We start from the raw sequence: 21,304 nt of genomic DNA on the forward strand, positions 1-21,304 counted from the left end.
CTGCTTTATAGTACAGCCTTATGCATATTTGTGGAATTCAGATTTAATCCTTCTTAAAAATAAACTGAATTTAATGCTAAAATGCAAACTTGATCCAAACTTTCTTTTTATACAAGGAGCCAGAGAAAAAAATTAAAAGTCTTTATATTACAAGCTTAGAAACAAGAAAAGAAGCATTGTTTCCCAACCTGTTTGATTTATACCAGAGGTGTCAAACTCCAGGCCTGCGGGCCGAATCCGGTCCATAGAGTGCTTAAAACTGGCCCGCGGGGCCAGCCTGGAAATAGCAAAGGACCAGACCGTGGTGCCTCTAACAGCCAAAACAGGGCATGGGGGGGCCTTGCGGCTTCCCTGCACCCCATTTTCGGCCTGTGCGGCCTCCTGCAGACTCTGGCAGCCAAAACACCTCTGATTCAGGGATGAAATCCAGCAGGTTCTGACAGGTTCTGAAGAACTGGTAGCAGAAATTTTGAGTAGTTCAGAGAACCGGTAGCAGAAATTTTGAGTAGTTCGGAGAACTGGCAAATACCACCTCTGGCTGGCCCCAGAGTGGGGTGGGAATGGAGATTTTGCAATATCCTTCCCCCAGGACTGGGGAGAGAATGGGGATTTTGCAGTATCCTTCCCCTGGAGTGGGGTGGGAATGGAGATTTTGCAGTATCCTTCCCCTGACATGTCCACCAAGCCACACCACGCCCACCAAGCCATGCTCACAGAACCGGTGGTAAAAATATTTGACTTTCACCACTGCCCTGATTTATACCATATTATGATTTCAACAGCCCGAGATGAGAAATGGGAGACTGGAAACTGGATCTACATCTCTTTCTCTCTCCGTTTACAATTACATATTACGTTTTTGTTGCTGAATCTAAAAATCATATCAAGCAAAATCTGAAATCTAACAAAAGGCTTCAGGGTCAAAGCATAAAATAGGGTATTAAATCAACAAGCACAGAACAAGAGGCAACTGGACTTCCTTGTTAATCTCTGAAGATGTTTCACTTCTTATCCAAGAAGCTTCTTCACTTCAGAGCGAAACATCTTCAAAAAATAACAAGAAAGTCTAGTTGCCTCTTGAAAAAAGGGACAATCATGATCTGGATGACTGAGAATCTCCAGAGACAAAAAGCATAGAAGTTCAGTAGTAAGATTTTCTTGTGTTAGAACCTTCACAAACATTTAGTTACTGTAGTGATCTGACAAAATACAGATTTGTTGTTAATTGATGTCCCAAAGGTGTTTTTTCAAGAAGTAACTGGACTTGCTGGCTTTTCTTTGAAGATGTTTCGCTTCTCATCCAAGAAGCTTCTATGGCTCTTCAAGCTTCTTGGATGAGAAGCGAAATGTCTTCAAAGAAAAACCAGAAAGTCCAGTTGCCTCTTGAAAAAGCACCTTTGGGACAGCCATGATCTGGATGACTGAGAATCTCCATAGACATTTGTTAGTTGATGGTTTCTACAGTAATTTTGGACAATAAATCATTTCTAAAGAGAGGGAAAAACTATGAAGTGAAACTACAAGTAACTTACACTGGTATTGATTAAGTTGGCTCCGCCTATACTAGTTTCTATGTAAATTCTTTCCTCAGTGCTTATTGTTGGATGAACAGCTGGGCTCTCATATGCTTGCAGCAGCCAGAACATATACCAGGTTATCCCAAAAATTCCTTTAAATGTAGAATGAAACAGGATTTTGACAACAGTTAAAATATTGAAAAAATATTTGTCAGCATTATTTCAACATATATTACTTTATCTATAATATTTTTTCTTCACTGGGCAACTTACCATATGTATAGAAGACAGATGACCATCCTATATATTGCACCAATACACCTGCAAGTGGCATAGCAACTACTGCCCCAGCATAAGAACCTGCAACAAAAATCACATATGTATGAGTCAACAGTTGTGTTCCAACATACCTAACCCATTATATCACTAAAAATAAGTGGTCTGTTTGGAAAAACACTACATTGCTAACTAAAGTTTTATAAGCCCAGAGTTGCTTCAATAGTGAGATGGGCTGCTCATAAATTTAATAAATAAATGAATACACCCAATTTTGCAGTAAGAGAGATGAAAAATTTGTACAAAACTGTTGGAGTCATGGATTCTTATATTATGGAACACACTTGTTCCTGTTATTTTATTTATTTTATTTTATTTCAAATTTATATACCGCACCTTCTCTCGAAAGACTCAAGGCGGTGTACAGCCAGATAAAAACATACAATACAAACATTAAAAAACAATTAAAAGGATATATATTAATTTGGCCCCAGTTTAAGATAACAAACCAATTAAAAATTAAAAATATGTTAAAAAATATGTTAAGCCAGCCCGGCTTGCTGGAAAAAGAAGGTTTTAAGGGCACGGCGGAAGGCACCGAGGTCTTGGATTCTCCTTATCTCTGGGGGCAGCTGATTCCAGAGGGTAGGTGCCCCCACAGAGAAGGCCCTCCCCCTGGGGGTCACCAGCCTACATTGTTTGGCTGATGGCACCCCGAGGAGGCCCTCTCTGTGGGAGTGCACAGGTCGGTGGGAGATCATCGGTAGCAGCAGGCGGACTCGAAGATAACTACGTCCTATGCCATGGAGCGCTTTAAAGGTGGTAACCAACACCTTGAAGCGCACCCGGAAGACCACTGGGAGCCAGTGCAGTTCACGCAGGAGCGGTGTTATATGGGAGTGCCAGGCGGCTCCCGTGATTACCCGCGCGGCCGCATTCTGGACCAGTTGGAGCCTCCGGGTACTCCTCAAGGGGAGCCCCATGTAGAGAGCGTTGCAGTAGTCCAGGCGCGAGGTGACGAGGGCGTGAGTGACTGTGCACAGGGAATCCCGATCAAGAAAGAGCCGCAACTGGCGAATCAGGCGAACCTGACAAAAGGTCCCCCTGGCTAGAGCCATCAGATGTTCTTCCAAGGACAGCTGCATATCCAGGAGGACTCCCAGATTGTGTGCCCTTTCCGCGGGGGCTAAAGACTCGCCTCCGATAGTCAGTGATGGAGTCAACTGACTATATTGGGATGCCGGGAACCACAGCCACTCAGTCTTGGAAGGGTTGAGCTTGAGCCTGTTCCTCCCCATCCAGATCCGCACAGCCTCCAGGCACTGGGACATAACTTCAAGGGCATCGTTGGGGTGGTCTGGGGTGGAGATGTACAGCAGGGTGTCATCAGCGTACTGATGGTACTTCACCCCAAAGCCACGGATGATCTCACCCAGCGGCTTCACATAAATGTTGAACAGAAGGGGCGAGAGGACCGACCCCTGAGGCACTCCACATATAAGAGGCCTCGAGGTCGATCTCTGCCCCCCTGCCAACACAAACTGCAACCGGTCAGAGAGAAAGGAGGAGAACCACCGTAACACGGTGCCCCCCATCCCCAACTCTTCCAACCGGTGCAGCATGATACCATGGTCAATGGTATGAAAAGCCGCTGAGAGGTCTAACAGGGCTAGAACAGAGGAGCAACCCCTGTCCCGAGCCCTCCAAAGATCATCTACCAACGCGACCAATGCCATTTCCGTGCTGTGCCCAGGCCTGAAACCCGACTGGAACGGATCTAGATAAGACATTTCCTCCAGGAATTGTGGAAACTGTCGCGCGACCACACTCTCAACAACCTTTGCCACGAAGCGAAGGTTGGAGACAGGATGGTAGTTGGCCAATACTGCCGGGTCCAGGGAGGGCTTCTTGAGGAGAGGCCTCACCACCGCCTCTTTCAAGACTGTGGGGAAGTAACCCTCACTCAACGAAGCATTAATAATTCCCTGGAGCCAGCCTCGTGTAACCTCCTGGGAAGCCAGTACTAACCAGGAGGGACACGGATCCAGTAAACATGTGGCCGCACTAAGTCTCCCCAAAATCCTGTCCACGTCATCAGTGGTCACAGAGTCAAACTCTTCCCAGATAACATTCTCAAGACTATTCCTCGCCACCCTGCCCGAATCTACCCAGTCAGAGTCCAAATCTCCCCGGATCTGCGCGATTTTGTCATACAGATACTGTCCGAAATCCTCGGCCCTGCCTTCCAGGGGATCCTCCCGCGCTCCCGGATGGAGTAGGGAGCGGGTCACCCTGAACAGGGTGGCTGGACGATTCTCTGATGATGCAATAAGAGCAGAAAAGTAATTAAACTTTGCCACCTTTATTGCCACTAGGTAGGTCTTAATATGTGACCTTACCAGTGTTCGGTCAGATTCAGCGAGACTGGCCCTCCAACCACTCTCCAGGCGTCTTTTCTGGCGCTTCATCTCCCTCAGCTCCTCGGTATACCAAGGAGCCACGAGGGATCGGCACCGGGTCAGAGGCCGCAAAGGCACGACTTGATCCAAGGCCCCACCAGCCGCCCAATCCCAGGCAGCCACCAGGTCTTCGGCCGAGTCGTGTGCCAGATACTCAGGAAATGGCCCAAGCTCCATCTGGAACCTATCAGGATCCATCAGGCGCCTGGGGCGGACCTATCTAATTGGCTCCGCCTCCCTGCGGCGGGGTGTCGCAGTTCGAAGGTCCAGATGAAGGAGTGAGTGATCTGACCATGACAAGGGTTTCATGTCTATATCCCCTATAACAAGATCACTCAACCACTGGCCAGAGACAAAAATCAGTCTTGTTAGACAAGACTGCAGTTATTAGTATTGCTGAAATATAGATAACTGAGAATGCACTTTGAAATGCTACAATCCTTGTCTCCCAACATTAATCTAACATGACCTCAGATTTTAAAAAAATCTATCCTCATTGTTTGTTTCTTGACTTCATTCAATTTAGGTACCAAACCAGCCCGGGGCAACTCACAGTATAGCAAAACAAGATAAAAACACACAATACAAAACAGACAAATGGAATCTGTCTGTATACAAAAAACACATACAACTTGCATTGACCAACCCTAAAATTCCCAGGATTGTTGTTAGTCTGGGAAGTAATCATCATCATCATCATCATCATCATCATCATCATCATCCTGAGAAGAAAGCCACAGCAACCGAATTCCATATTGTTGTGAACGGTATAGGACCAGGGAATCTTAGAGCACACCTACTTGAACTAAACACTGGCTGTTCAGCTTGGGTGATGGGTGAATAAAGAGCACTATTCCTATTATGTGGAAGATTCCTTCCTAGTATGAGGTTCAACAGGAAGAAATTGAGGCAGACATTTTGGGAGGCTATTCCCTTTCTTTGAATTATCTGTTCCCTGATGCAAGGATTGCCCCTGCCACACCACCCCAATTCTTAGGGCCTGCCAGAGAATAATTAAGACTTGGCTTTTCCAAGAGCTCTTTGGTGATTAAGCAGTCAGAGGAAGATCTGTGCCAATATTGTTTCTCATTTTATCTGGTTTTATTGTTTTCCATCCTATTATTCTTTGTACTGTGCTTTGATACTGTACATGCCTAGAGCTTCTGGAGTGAGAACATTTATAAGTCTTATTAATAAAACAAAACTTCATAGTCATTTCCTGGAATCATCATTGCTCAAAGAACACTTTATTGGGCGAATGCTTTATTTGGAAATATACACATCTGCCCAGAAAAAGGACAAAAGGGTGTGGATGTGGTAAAATCCATCCTGAAATGCTAGAAGGGGTTCAGTGGAGGAATCTCAATAGTTTGTTTTCTGGTAAATGTGTATTTGTACACATATATGCACATAGATACACATACATACAAAAATACTGGCTGTGCCCATTATGTCTTCCATTATGAGAAGTGTTTATATATTACTCCCAAAATTTTAACTGTGCCTTTTGGTCCTGAAAACTGAGAATGCCTTTTCTACAATATTATAACATGAAAGAATAAGGACATTACTGCTGTAAATAGTATGATGTGATGATTTATAGGAAAATATGCTACTAGTAAATGGTTAAAAAAAATAAATGGCATTTGGATCTTATTGAGAGCTCATAAAGACAAGCCATGAAATTTTATTTTGGCATTTACCAGTGTTGCTAATTAATTATTCTGGTAGATGCGTAGACTCAGGTGTTCTTTTTTCCTCATTTGAAATTAGTTTATATTATTTAATAGACAGTTAACTTATGTATGAACTATTGGGCATCTTGAGAACATTGGAACTCTTCTTGGAATAATTCATTAGCAAACTAGTTCAAAATGTTTATCCAAATTGTACCTTAAAAGAAATTTTCCAACAATTCTTTTAAAACACTATTTGAATCGAATATAATAAATTGCTTAATGGTTTTTAGGTAATTGTACTGACTTCGATCAACATTCAACTTGTCTGGAAATAAATAAAAATTTTTAAAGAATAATAAATATTTGTTTAGGAAAGGCAGCCTAAACTCAGAAAAGGACTGAATTAATGATATCAATAAGTTATAGGATGGCTGTATAAGTAGGAATTAAGTTTGATTATTGATTAGTATATTCACACAACACATGGAATCATGAACTAGCCAACTACATTAGCTTAGCATTTGGTAGAGTGAATTGAGCCTTGCAGTTACAACTGGCCCTGTGATGCAGCAAAAACAACTTGGGGCTGAACATGCTTAAAACTGTAGAGGTGAGAGTGGATTTTAGGAGGAGCCTTCCTTTTCTACCACCTCTTACTATAGTATCAACAATACAGTCTTCAAGCTTTGGGTTCCATAATTTCCCAGGATTTGAAATGAATATCCATCATTAGAACCATCATTAAAAAAGCACAACAAAGAATATTCTTCCTGCATCAACTCAGGAAGTTCAGACTGCCCCAGGCAGGGGCTGTTGATTCAGTTTTACAGAGGAATTATTGAGTCAGTAATTTGTACTTCTTTAACTCTCTGATCTGGTACACCAACTAAACAGGTGACAGTACAGACTCAACAGATAGTTAGAGCTGCAGAAAAAACAATTGCAATTAGATTGCCTTCCATAGAAAATATGTATATTATATGGGACAGGAGAAGGGCTGAGAAAACATCTACAGATCCTTCACATTCTGGACATAAACTGTTCCAACTCATGCATGCTAAAACAACTAGACACAGGGACAGTTTTTTCCCTTGTGCCATCACACTACTGAACACCTACATCTCACAGTAGCGTTTAATCTATCTATCTATCTATCTATCTATCTATCTATCTATCTATCTATCTCTATCTCTATCTGTCTGTCTGTCTATCTCTCTATCTCTATCTATCTATCTATCTATCTATCTATCTATCTATCATCTACAGTATCTATCTATCTATCTCTACCTTTACCTCTCTATCTCTATCTCTATCTCTATCTCTATCTCTATCTCTATCATCTCTATATCTAGATCTAGGTCTCTCTCTCTCTCTCTCTCTCTCTCTCTCTCTCTCTCTCTCTCTCTCTCTCTCTATATATATATATATATATATATATATATATACATACACACACACACACACACACACACACCCCTATTGTATGGCTGTGGAATTACTATTCTTCTTCTTATCTTCTTTACTACCCACTCTTATTTGTTTTATGATTATTATTACTCTGTTGCTTTGCATGTACACTGAGAGCGTCAGCACAGAAGATAAATTCCTTGTATGTCTAATCCAAATAAACCTATTCTATTCTATTCTATTCTATTCTATTCTATTCTATTCTATTCTATTCTATTCTATTCTATTCTATTCTATTCTATTCCATTCCATTCCATTCCATTCCATTCCCTTCCCTTCCCTTCCCTTCCCTTCCCTTCCCTTCCCTTCCATTCATGTTTCTAAACCTCAAAAATTTACTTGAATATGCAGTACAACAAATAAATAAGTGGTATAAACAAAGTCACTATCTGGTTGATATGAGTAACTGGGTTTATGTTAAAGAACCAAAAATCTAAGCATTAAAAGAAAAAAAATTCTTATTGAAATTGCCATAGAGAAAGTAGAAATCATATGTGCAGAAATGTATCAATTTTACAACAGACACAAATAGCAATAATATATGTCCTTCAGATATTAAGAAAGTTTTTTTGGCAACTAAATCCTCAAATGAAAAATAAGTGAAAACCTCGAAATGGGTAAAAATCAAAGAAAAATACTATTTGAAAATACCAGTTTGGCTCTCCACGATGGAGGCACTAACATACCCAAATGTGATGGATATGGGAGAAATTGTAAGATACAAAGATATTTTAAATGAGAAGGGGGAATTGAAAAACAAACAGGAATTGAATAGCCAAGGGATAAATTTAGTATGGTGGCCGCATGTACAGATACAATCTAGATACTATAAAGATGTTAAAACTTTTTATAAAGAACCAACAGAATTGGATCAAATTTTAATAGTACCGGAGGAGAAACTGATTAAAAAATTCTATAATTATTTATTGACTACTAGAATGGAAGAGAAGCAAGTAAAAGAAACTATTATAGCATGGACTAAAATTTTTGGATATTCCATAGAATTGGACAAATGGCAAAAGTTGTGGGACAGAAACTATAATTTGACAACGTCCACTGCATATAAAGAAAACATATACAAAATGTTTTATAAATTGCACTTCTCTTCAGCAAGATTAGCTAGAATGTTTAAGAATATGTCTTCCAAGTATTAGAAGTGCAACCAAATCCCGGGCTCATATTTGGACATGTCCGAAAGCAAAAAAATACTGGATTAGATTACACACCTGGCTAGAAAAGATGATAAACGAACATATAGATCTAAAACAGAAAACATTTCTGTTGGGCATCATACCAGATAAATAAAGTAAAAGAAATGTATACTTAATAATACATGTGTTAACAGCAGCCAGAATCACGTTCGCACAACATTGGAAGGGCGAGGAAATCCCCACAGAAGAAAAGATAATAACAAAAATTTTAGAATGGGCAGAAATGAATAAACTAACATTTGAAATTAAAGAAAAGGAAGTCACTGAATATTTTGAGGTATGGGATCTGTTCTATTGATGGTTGGATGAGAGAAACAGGAGTTAGAACTTCAAAAACTACAAGAGAAAAAGTAATTTTATTATTATGTTACTGTAACTTATTAATTTTGATTAGTCTTAATAATTAATATTATGAGGGAAAAGCACTGTTATATTATGAGATTACTATTAGAGAATGCTATTATTGTTACTATGATGAATGTTACTTAAAACAATTGTAACCAGACAACACACTGTTTATATGGATTTTGAACATCTTGCCCTTTTTATTTATATTAATAAAAAATAAATAAAGAAAAGAAAAAGAAAAATAAGTGAATACCTATTGTTTTATAATCAGCATAGTATTTTTCATTAAACCCATCATGCAGGCATTTCCTTAAAACAAAAGAAGAAAAACCAACATACCACAAAATGAAATAGTTGCCAACCTGCTTCTTTCCATTGGAGGAGCCCATTTACTCCACATTCCATGGCATGCTGGATAAGTCACCCCCTAGCAAATTTTGCACAGCATTAAATTTTTGCATTTAAACTTTTCATTTGTGCTCACATTTTTATTACATGCAAGTAACTGGTCTTATTGTTTTAGACAGGAATCATCTGCAAAAGGAAGCCATCTCACTTAACACTAAGGGATTGACTTCAAATGTGTGTTCGTGTATATAAGTGCATTTGTACATACACATATGTATATAATACAGTACAGAAAGGAAATAATGATTCTCAGGGTAGAATTCTGTTTGAATTTTGATTCCTTTATTTGCAGCTTTTCTATCTGTATTTCCAGAGACATAAATATCACAGACCAATATCTGTGAAGCTATTTTATTAAATTCCTAAATAGACCAAATAAATCCTGCCCTAGGCATGAAGCTTTGTTTTAATAGATTTTAATAGTTTTAATAGATTTAAGAATGGAAAGGATTTGAAAGATCCAGTTACTTCAAATACTGATTTTCTTCAATGGGAACCTACTTGTTATTAGTTGAAGCTGAAACTATTAGTTGAAATTGCACTTCTCACCTTTTGGCATTCACATGGCTGAAAATTAAACTTCAATTCATTTTGTTTTTTGCAATTTTACAATAGTAGCATATTTCCAAAGGCTTCTGCCAGCTCAGATGCTTTAGTCAAAATGATGAAACCATTATTGTGTTGTTGTGAATGAGCTTCCCCTTCTGCATGTATGACATCACAATGAGTGTACAAGAGATGGCACTTGTATTGCTATGGTGTGAGGCTGCTTTCATCACTTGTTTCCCTCCGATCTTGATACCCATCATAGATGGATCTGCAAGTTCCCCTCCTGTTCTTTGTCACTAAGCTTTCAAATATCAACAAATAAGTATTAAAAGGTAACCAAGAGATTCAATTTTAACACAGTTGCAAAAAATTACTTGCCCTGGAATGATGCAAACATTATTTTAATGTTTGTATAGCTTACATGCAATTAATGAAAACTTAATAACTGGTGCAAATAAACATCCACATTGGTACTTACCTCCACAAGGCCTTGCAAAATTCTTACAAACATAACACACCCATAATGTACTCTGGCAGCTGCAGGAATGAACATGTTTAGAGTTGAAGTTAGGAAAATTGCTGCTCCAAACACCCTAAAAAAAGGAGAAATATAATTTTCCCCTATAATTTCATATTGCCATAATGCCATGATACTATATATTGAATTGAGAAAAGCTGGCCTAAACAAAAGTTCAAAATTATCCAGAGATCAATTTTTTAAAAAAGGACAAACTAAACTTTCATTGAAGACTTTATATTCTAGAATTGCACATAGCCAGCTGATATCATCTGAGCAATTTAGTTGAACACAGATTAAAATACATGATATTTGTAGTTATTTGTTTTGTGAACATTTTTATAAATGTTACTCTCAAAATGTCCAATATTAAAAACATTTAGTTCATACCTTTCTTTACTAAGTTCTTCTAAAATTAGCATCATTTTTATTTCAGAACACCAAGATAATCTGACAAGCTTCAATTAACATTAGCTATCAGAGAAACTACTGGTAGTTGTAGTTTCACAGTAATGAACTATTTTTATGCCTCATTATAGAATAGAATAGAATAGAATAGAATAGAATAGAATAGAATAGAATAGAATAGAATAGAATAGAATATTCTTTATTGGCCAAGTGTGATTGGACACACAAGGAATTTGACTCTGATGTATAACCTCTTAATGTACATACAAACAACAAAGTAATATAATCATAAAATACCATTAGTAGAAGGTAGTAGAAAAGATGAGAAGAATAATAGTAACACGGCCATATTACATGTAAATACACAAATGATTATACATTGTTTAAAATGTTGCATTCTAGAAAAGTAACACTATATTTATACATATTTATTACGTCATGTGTTTTTCTAAATTCTGTATTGCATTATAATATATGTGTATATTACCTGTTAGCTGCTAGTTTATTTGCAATGAAACCTCCTGGAATTTGTGTAACAATATAGCCCCAAAAAAACGATCCATGAATGAGTCCTACTACTTCTGGATCCCAGCTGAATTGAGCTTTCTACAAATAAAACAATATTAAATAGTAACACATAGCTAGCATCTTGATGTTTGTAAAATATGTTTTACTGCAAAATCCAGATATTGCAGTTATCATTAATCAATATTTGTCCTTTAAGAGCTTTAAAAATGAACTTATTTGATGGAAGGGGAAAATTTTGTCAGTTCTTTTTTATTAATTAAACTGTACTTAAGTTATACATAATATGCTTAGAGTATTAAATAAATTTGTTTAATTAATTAGTTAATCGGCTAGTATGAGAGCTAGTATGCTCTCACAATTTTTTTTTTTTACATCTGAGTGTTTGAAAGCTTTTGCTGATATACTTACTGCCCACAATCATATTTCAAAAACAAGAAAGAAAAATACCTGAGGCATTGTTATTGCAGCTATTCACCTAGCTGAATAATGCCTTTGCTCTAAATACAGGTATCTTCCCCAGTTATGCTACAGTTGTCCTTGATTTAGTGCATTTTTTGTTAATGTATTTTCATTCAGATTGTAATTTGCAGAATATTTCAAGGGCACCTTTCAACTGGAGACCAGTACATGTTACAATGAAGCACATATTGGTTTATTGACAGAACTTGCTTAGGCAAAACAAGCCTAAAAAGGTGGTGGGGTTACAGTCCCTCTTTACAGATTTATGTGCATTGGAATATATCCAGGTATTTTATTGGATATAACACGTCATGCACCTAGTGAAGACAGTGAAGCCTGTAAGGTGATATGTCAATACAATGGGCTTTTGAAAGAAGAAGGTGGCTGTTATTCCATGAATATAATTTCTTTCCAGGGTGTTACTTTCTTTCATTCTCCTTGTCTCCCAGTATCTTTTCCCATAGAATCATGACCTCTTGTCCTTCTAAATGTTTTGTGGCTGAACTAACAGTTTTAGTTTCCAGAGAAGATATAGCAGGATTAGGATTGTTTATTTTGGCCCAAGAATGCTTCAATTCAATGATATTGCTTTCGGTTTAAATTTCCATTTTTACAGTGCAGTAAGTGCTTTACGATGCTCTTTGTCCCATCTAGGACTATTTACTATCTGTCAGCCTGATCTACTTCACAGGGTTATTATAAAACCTGAGTATTGGCATATGAGGAGAAATGTGTGTGCCACCTTGAGTTCCTTGGAAGAAAAACAGGCTGTACATCTACTGAAAAATCACTATGGGAGTTAAAACATAATATTTCATAAATGCAACTAAACTTTTAATAGAAAGCTAGTTTGGTATAGTGGTGAAGGAATTAGGCTAGAAATTAGTCCCATTTTAGGTACAATACCTATTGGGGCAACCACTCTCTCTCTCAGCCCTAGAAGAAGGCAATAGCAAGCCAGCAGCTGCTGTGATCTAGAGGTAGAGCTCTTGCCTCACAATCAGGAGGTTGTGAGTTCGATCCTAGGTAGATGTAAGGTCTCCTGCTTGAGCAGGGGGCTGGACTAGATGACCTGCAAGGTCCCTTCCAACTCTGTTAATCTGTTAAACTTCTGAAAAGCTTTGCCAAGGAAACATCAGGGATTGTCCAGGCAGTTATCATGAGTCAATACTCACTGGGAGGCACACACGCTCTCACACACAGACAAGCTTTAATATCACTGTATCTCTCTATAGCACAAGTAGAAAACACTTTCTAGTAAGAGAAATAAACCTAGTACAATATATATCTTGTGAGCCAAAATTTCTGTCTGAGACTTTGGAGCACTGATTTATCTGAGTAGAACATTCTGTTCTATATCAATTACAAAGACCCTAATAATCTTATACTATCTGAACAGCTGCTAATGCCAGTGTTTATTGAAAAAAAAATTGAAAAGAAAATGAAGAAAATAAACTTTTTAATCTGATCTCTTCTAGAGTATTATGGTATTATTTTTTTGTGTTAAAATAATATATCCTTCTACCTACCTCAGTCTCTGGTTTTCCATTGATGTAGACTGTGTTGTTATTAACCATTTCCACAATAGCAACACCAAGATTGCATCTAATTCCAAAAGAAATGCAAAATCCCAGACCACTCATCATAGCAATAATATAGCGTTTAGGTAATCCACAGCAATAGCAATCAAATAAAGGCGGTTTGGTTGTTGCTTGCATAGGTCTTCCGTCTTCATTCAGCTCTATGGCATCTCTTTCACAGTTGGTTCCATCAATTTTTCTAAAGCCATGTAAAACAGAGGCAAGGTGTGTTCAGAGAAAAATATACTCTCAGAAGTTACTGATATGCACTTAAAATAACTAAATACTAAAGTGCTTTTGTTACATTCCCATATTAACTGTTCCTAATAAATTATGTTTAAATAGCATGGAAAGAAAGAAGGAGCCAAAGGGTTTATAGAGTACCAAATTTGCAATCTGATGCCCAAAATTACCAAAACTGTAAATCATTATCTCTGGATGGCCCATAGAATATTCTGGAAAGCTAATATAGTGACAGTAGCATTTCCAATGACGCAACCGCAAATCTAGTTTATCAAACCATCAGGCAGACAGTCATAGAATAAAACCTGCAGTGTTAGCAAGTGAGTCCTAAGAGTACCATTTATTTTATTTAAAAATGTGTTTGAATGTGATATTACTGAAAACATGGATTGGGAATCTGTTGTCTCCCCCCCACCCCCCACTGTTGCTGAACTACAAAAATCATACTCTTCTAAGCTTTGTTGTTCAGTAATAGCTTGAAGCTTTCCACCTCCATTTTAAATCGAAGGCTTGTATGATTGAGCATGGAGAATAAGATTCCAGAACAGAATCCGTTGCAGAACTTTATGTAGAGGTGCTTTGAAGAACTTGTAGAATAAAATGCAATATAAATCTCATTAGCAAGTCTATTATCAGAAGTATGTTTGATCTTCAGCTGTTTTAGGAACTCACGTATAACTTTGATGAGGATTGTATTCTCTATAACTCTCATTAAACTAATCAGATTTGGCTTTTTTTAAACCTGAAAATATACTATACTGTCAGAAAACCTGACAGTTCTTAAACAGTTAAAAGATGATCATGATGATGATGATAATGATGATGATGATGATAATGATGATGATGATGATGATGATGATGATGATGATGATAATAATAATAATCAGTGGGTGCAACAAAATTTCACAAACTGACTACCTATAACGCCATGACCGTGTTGCTAAGATCATTCACTGGAAATTGTGCCAGAAGTTTGGATTTGAGTACAGCAAAAACCACTGGGAACATCAGATTGAGAAAGTTTTAGAGAATGAGAAATTCAAGATCTTGTGGGACTTTAGGATTCAGACTGACAGGCACTTGGTCCACAACACACCTGACATAACAATAGTTGAAAAGAAAAAAGTATGGTTCATTGACATTGCAATACCTGGTGATGCACGAATTGAAGATAAGCAGCAAGAAAAAATCACCAAGTACCGGGATTTACAAATTGAAGTTGAGCAACTGTGGAAAAAGAAATTGTGTGTTGTCCCGATTGTAATTGGAGCCCTTGGAGCAATACCCAAAGGGCTACCCCGCTATTTAGAAATTCTAAAATTGCCGGACTTGAACATTTTGACTCTACAAAAAACCACCTTACTCGGAACAGCTTACATCCTCCGACGATACCTTAACAGTTCCTATGTCCTTGGTTAGGACTCGAGCTGCTGAGCTATTAACCAGCCTCAAAGGCTGTGAATCTCACTAAAGATTAACCAATAATAATAATAATAATAATAGCCTTTATTGTCATTGTACATCATGCATACAATGAAATTGCTGGAAAGAACTGTATTTCCTACATACCATAAAGAATTACACTAGTAACAATAGCTCAAATTAGAAGATATGCTTCGGTAAAATAATACTATAAATATGTATTTGTATTCTGAGCATCGTATGTGGTATCTTGGTTTTTGTACTGGATTATGTTTAACTATATTTTCTGCTCTTTTTATAAAAGTTTTCATATTGTTTTTCTTGTGAGCTGGCTTCCTAGATGCTTAGAATTATGTATTTAATATGGGTGGCCAAATAAATTTTCTAAATAAATAAACATTTTCTAAATAAATAAATAAGGAATGCAAAGCCATAAGAAGTTTCAGAGCCAAACCCAGGGGAGAGCTAGAAGGGCAAATAATGAAATGTGAGTTGTGCTATCAAAGCCCATGACTAAGGACACAAGTAAGGACATAAGTACAAGTGGTGTTTGCACTGTGATATCGCAATACACGTTTGTTAGTTTTTTTCATCATTTCCGTTTGTACCAGAAACTTTTCCGTTTGTACCAGAAACGTTTTTGATTTTCAAGAACAGATTGTGGTGCATGTTTCATACGGAGATTTTCCATTTTAGGGAAAGGAAGAGTGTATTCCTTTATAGTTTTTTATTACCAAAGGACAAAAACCTCTCATAACATGTGTATTTGTATGCTGTTTTCTATTTATTCCAGGAGAGTAAAATATATTAATCATTATATCTTTTTTACTTCTACTCATATTACTTATGTTTAAAGTAAAATAAAATACAATATCATCACCAGCAGTAATTCTTAAAATAATAAATGTCATCTGAAACAATTACAAGCTTTTTATCTGCTTTATATCCAAAGGAATTGGATATAAGAGAATGAATGGATATCCTTCCAAGCACAGTGTTATATGCATGGGCATTTAATGTAAATCCACACAGCATCATAAATAAAATAACAGAATAACAGAGTTGGAAAGGACCTTGGAGGTCTTCTAGTCCAACCTCCTCCTCAAGCAGAAGACCGTATACCATTTCATACAAGTAGTTGCCCAATCTCTTCTTAAAAGACTCCAGTGATGGAGCATCCAAAACCTATGAAGGCAAGCCATCCCACTGATTAATTGTTCTGTCAGGAAATTTCCCCTTATTTCTAGGTTGGTTCTCTCCTTGATTAAATTCTATCCTCTTCTTTGTAGCAGCCCCTTAATTATTGGAACACCGTTATGTTACCCCCTAGTCCTTCTCTTCATTAGACTAGACATACTCAATTCTTGCAACTGTCCTTCATATGTTTTACCTTCCAATCCCCTAATAATCTTTGTTACTCCTGTCTGCACTCTTTCTAGTTTTGACATCTTTTTAATATCATAGCGACCAAAACTGGATGTAATATTCCAAGTATGGTCTTACCAAGGTATTATAAAGTGATACTCACATGACCTTGATTCTATCTCTCTGTTATGCAGCCTAGGACTGTGCCAACTTTTTTGGCAGTTGCAACACACTGCTGGCTCATATTTGAGTGATTATCCATTAGGATTGTCCTAGATCACTCTCACAGTAACTGCTACTGAGCTAGGTACCAGCTATTCTATAACTACATTTCATCTTTCTTGCTTAAGCATAGAACCTTTCTTTTCTCACCATTAAATTTTATTTTGTTCGATTGGGCCCAGTGTTCAAGTCTCTTGAGATCCTTCTGGATCTTGAGCCTATCCTCTGGAGTTTTGGCTATTCCTGCCAACTTGGTTCCATCTGCAAATTTAATCTTCATCACACAAGGAACTTCTCAGCTTTAGAGGCCAGAATTTCCAGTCCTAATTGCCCTACCGGATATCTTTTCTACTGTTGTCTGCCAGTCAATGTTTAAGTTCAGTGTGTCCTTTAAGATAGGTTCAGTTTAAGTTTAAGTTTAAATTCAGTGTGTCCTTTATGATAGGTTCAGTTTAAAAGTAAAAGGCAGGAAGGGACAGAGAGGAAGGGACAGAATAAAATAAGTAAATCCCTGTGTGTGTGTGTGTGTGTGTGTGTGTGTGTGTGTGTGTGTGTGTGTTTATTTGTGTGTGTGTGTGTGTATGTATATAATTCTTATTGCTCTTTCAATCAATGTTTTAAAAGTTCAGTAAATAATATCCTGTTTTTACTACCCATATTAATCCAAAATGAAAAAAGGGTGATATGGATAAGGTAAAAGGATAGACTGATAAGAACAATACAAGAGAATGTTGAAAAACTCCAATTATAGGATATACTTCAGATAAACAGAATCATTCTAAAAAAAAGACTTGAGAAAGGACATTGCTACTGTTTTCTAATTTATATAGCAAAAAGGCTGCAAAACTGAATTTTGCAATTTAGTTTTAAATTTAAATTTATTTATTTATTTATTTATTTATTTATTTATTTATTTATTTATTTGGTAATTTTTTTTTACCAAAAGTCTACTTGTACTCATCAGTTTGAAATGTGAAAAGAGCCTTCTTTTATAAATTCTTGCTGTCAAATGGTGTCACTAGAAAATTTTACGTGATTGTTTTTCTTTTTTAAATAAATGCCTTTCTTCTTCTTTTTTAAAATCAGGTTTATGAGTCAAAATTAAGTTTCCAAGGGTTCAGAAGGACTCTCAATATCTGGTTGGGATGACATATAATATTGAGTCTATTACTCTGACAGTTTCTGTGGATTGTTTCCTACTGTGATATAGAGATTTCTTCTCAGCATACCTGTCACATTATTTAACAGAAGCATAGGAATCAGAGTTTCAACCCAGGCAGCTTGCAATCTAGTCCATGTTCAAAAAAGAAATGTTCTGTATGTCTAATTTCAGAGCCTTTCTTGTGGGGGATGCAGCTGTCCTATGCCACACTCATGGAAGCACTTCAATTAAAGATATTGTTCATTATTATTTGAAATTATCAGGCAGATCAACAGTTTTAATTCTAGCAGTAAAACTGTTTAAATATAATCCCAAAAGTAATTTTAGAAGTTTAGGTTTCCATACACAGAGTTGAAGTCAAGTTATTGGAAAGAGACTCAAAAGGACATTTTATTTATAAAACTCCCACAGTTCTAAAAATTATTGAGTACTTTTAATTTAGAAAGACAACTACAGCATGATTAATTTCTCATCAATACTGGGCAGTATCATTTATTTCATTTAATTATAAGAATTATAATCCATTCATGCAATATAGTGCACCAACAAATAATGTTGATATTTTGTAAATAATATTAAATAAACATTAGGTGCATGGTTTAAAAATATTGCCTGGTGGTTCGTCACTCATTACAGAGTTTACTGAATATTTTAGGCAAAGGTAATCTTTGTGTTAGATTGTTCTAGATGGTCTCATAGAGCAATGCTTCGTGTGTGGGTTTTTTTGTGGGGAGCAGCAAGTTGGAGAATCTATCTTATCTATCATATTTCTATTTTTACGTCCATAAGCAAAAGAATTTTTAAAAAAAGAACCAAGATGAAGATTTTGGCAAGCCGTTTGGCATTACAGTATCAACATTGTAACAATCCACCAGGATACAATGTAAATTGCAAAATGGATATATGGAAAATAATTCATATATATAAATTTCCTTATATATATGAATCTGAATGGAATTGAAATAGAATTTAGAAAATAATTCAGTAATAAAAATATTTCTATTTTTGCAAGAATGCCAAAAGGCTTGGGTCTCATCTATGCACAACTGAAATTATTTGTCGATATTTGTAGATATATCTTCATTTAAATGAGACAATAAATATCACACTCAAAGATGTGATATTTATCAACAATAGTAGTAAACTAAGATTTTGGAAAAATATGAAGAAATATCAGCTTTGGGCTAATTTGCAGGTGGCTTTTAAATTTTCATGAATTAAAAGTAATTTTCCCAGAAAATCTAGAAAAACATTTATTGTTGGTGCTCAAATTTAAAATGTCTCCCCCATTAAGCGTGCTTTGTCTCTTTATGACTCCACAATTCATCCATGTAGTTTTCTTAACCACATTGCAGAAATGGTTTGCCTTTGCTTTCGTCTGGGAGAAGTGGTTATTGTTATGACTTCACAATATAAACGCTCATTCTGCTATTTTTCTGGAGATCTCTCACACAAACCATTTAGCTTTTTGAAAAGAGCCAAGTCAAATGAATGCATGAATGTGTATATTACAGACAAAATAAGGAGATGAAGTAGTTTGTTCCTGATAAAGAAGGAAAGCATGGATTGAAATAGTTATTCAGGACAATGCAAAAAAAGCACAGATAAGTTGTTTTTCTGCAGTTATGGTAGTATCTGCAATTAATACTGTAACATAATTCTATGAATGTTTATATAGAGAAATGCCCTCTTTCCTTGAGAGATATTTAATTGTGGTTAAGCACATTTGATGGCAGTTTTGATTGTAGGTCAATTATATATAATAGTATTTTACGTTGTAACAATAATACATTACTCCTGTTTATGCTTTTGTAAAATATTGAAAAATTAACAGAAAATGTTTTGTTACAGGACAGCACATCAATGACATAACTGCTGCTTTCAGAAAATGAATAACAAAAAAACATGCCAATTAGGCATTGTAGGCATTTTTTTTCTTGTAAAAAGTTTACTGTTTGCATAAAAATTAGTTTCCATAGGAACTTAATAAAATATTCTTTTTTAACATACAAGACTTCTAACTTTTGTTATGACAATTTAACACTGTTCTTTTCTAAAATATATTATGAACTTTATACTTTAAAATATATTAGAATGATTAAGTAAAAAAGCATGTATTTTTATTCTAACAGAGTACAAAGGTAAACACATATTTGTGGATTTAAGAGTCTTTAAACACAATGAAGATGAAACATAATTGCTGTTCACAATCACAGCAGTGTAGCTAAAAATACTTCATGATTTTAGCTGTACTAATTTAAAACTACAAAAATAATTTTGTTTTATCAATAACATTAAGGATGCCTAAAATTATGTTTCCCCCTCCCCCGCCTGATTTAGTAGGACACACCTAATGAGTGATTGTCCTTACTTTCAGCTAAGATATATCCTTGTAAATCCTCTTTTAGTCATTTGTTCCTACATATTTCACTTATGTATTTTACTTCGTAATTTTACTATAATCTTTGTAGAAGTTAACAGTACATGAAACTGTTACCTTTGCAAGTGTCCTAGAGAGTCACTTACAGTATTCTTCACCTCTTCCTTCCCAGGCTTTAAAAGTCTCTCTTTTAATGAATTTAACACTTCAAAAGGCATCTTCTGTTCTTTCTTAGATAAATCCTTTTAGGTAAAATAGACTTGTCATCATCAATTTTTTTTCAATTCTAATAAGTCTTTTTTTTCCTGTTCTGTTCTTCTTCTTTTTTTTCTTTTCTTCCTTGAGAGAGTGATCTGGCAGGTATGTTAATCTTCCAAATAAAATAACCACACCGAAATTATCAGTAGATTCTCCCAAAGACTGTCAATAATTCAGTGTAAATTGCAGGAGGTCTGTTTTGCATCTCTTGTTATTCTGCAGTCTTCAAAGGAATAGACCTGAAAGTAATACTGGACCTGATGTTAAGCTTATGCGTCTGACTAAAGCACATTATAACATGCTGCTCATCCTCTTTCTAGGCTTTCTTCACACATGTGCTCAGTGATGCTATAGTAACGAACACAATACTGTCTCTCTGGCCATTTGAGCTTCTCCCTAGCAAACTTTATTAAACATTTATGCATTTTCTCTCCCAATTTCAAACCATGGCGTTTGCTCCTATTTTGCTCTCCATTTTCCTGCTGAACCCCAAATAACAATATTGCCTGACTCACAGAGAGACAGAGAGACAGACAGATGGACACACACACACACACCCTGATATTCCATTTGTAACTGATTAATATCTCCCTAATACAGAATCACAATATACTCTACAAATGGTATTGGATACAAATTAGGTCACACTGCAAGTTAGTGGAGAAGAAAGGAAGAAACTGATATTGAGTTGCATCGAAATTTAAGTGCTTCCAAACCGAGTTGGCATAAACAAACTGCTCAATTCTGTCGTCTTTGTAAAACAACACACACACACACACACACACACACACACTGATGTCAGACCTTCTCATTTTGTTTAAATAAGTGTGGGGATCCAATTATACC

General features: G+C 36.3%; 1 protein-coding gene across 1 annotated transcript in view; it reads right to left on the bottom strand.

Annotated features, from left to right (window-relative positions):
- SLC17A8 (solute carrier family 17 member 8) overlaps positions 1 to 20,833 on the bottom strand; it is a 29,163-nt gene extending 8,330 nt beyond the window's left edge. Inside the window, exons 1-7 of the mRNA XM_034403122.2 lie at positions 20,318 to 20,833; positions 13,356 to 13,605; positions 11,327 to 11,445; positions 10,393 to 10,507; positions 9,297 to 9,384; positions 1,791 to 1,877; positions 1,533 to 1,669 (exon numbers count right to left, since the gene is read on the bottom strand). Coding sequence (XP_034259013.1) covers positions 1,533 to 1,669; positions 1,791 to 1,877; positions 9,297 to 9,384; positions 10,393 to 10,507; positions 11,327 to 11,445; positions 13,356 to 13,605; positions 20,318 to 20,418 — 897 coding nt within the window. The 5' untranslated portion in view covers positions 20,419 to 20,833. The remainder of the gene's footprint in view (positions 1 to 1,532; positions 1,670 to 1,790; positions 1,878 to 9,296; positions 9,385 to 10,392; positions 10,508 to 11,326; positions 11,446 to 13,355; positions 13,606 to 20,317) is intronic.
- Positions 20,834 to 21,304: the final 471 nt, after the last annotated feature.

The sequence above is a fragment of the Pantherophis guttatus genome, chromosome 7, assembly GCF_059756535.1.
Source record: "Pantherophis guttatus breed Tessera chromosome 7, ASM5975653v1, whole genome shotgun sequence".
NCBI classification, from domain to species: Eukaryota; Metazoa; Chordata; class Lepidosauria; order Squamata; family Colubridae; genus Pantherophis; species Pantherophis guttatus.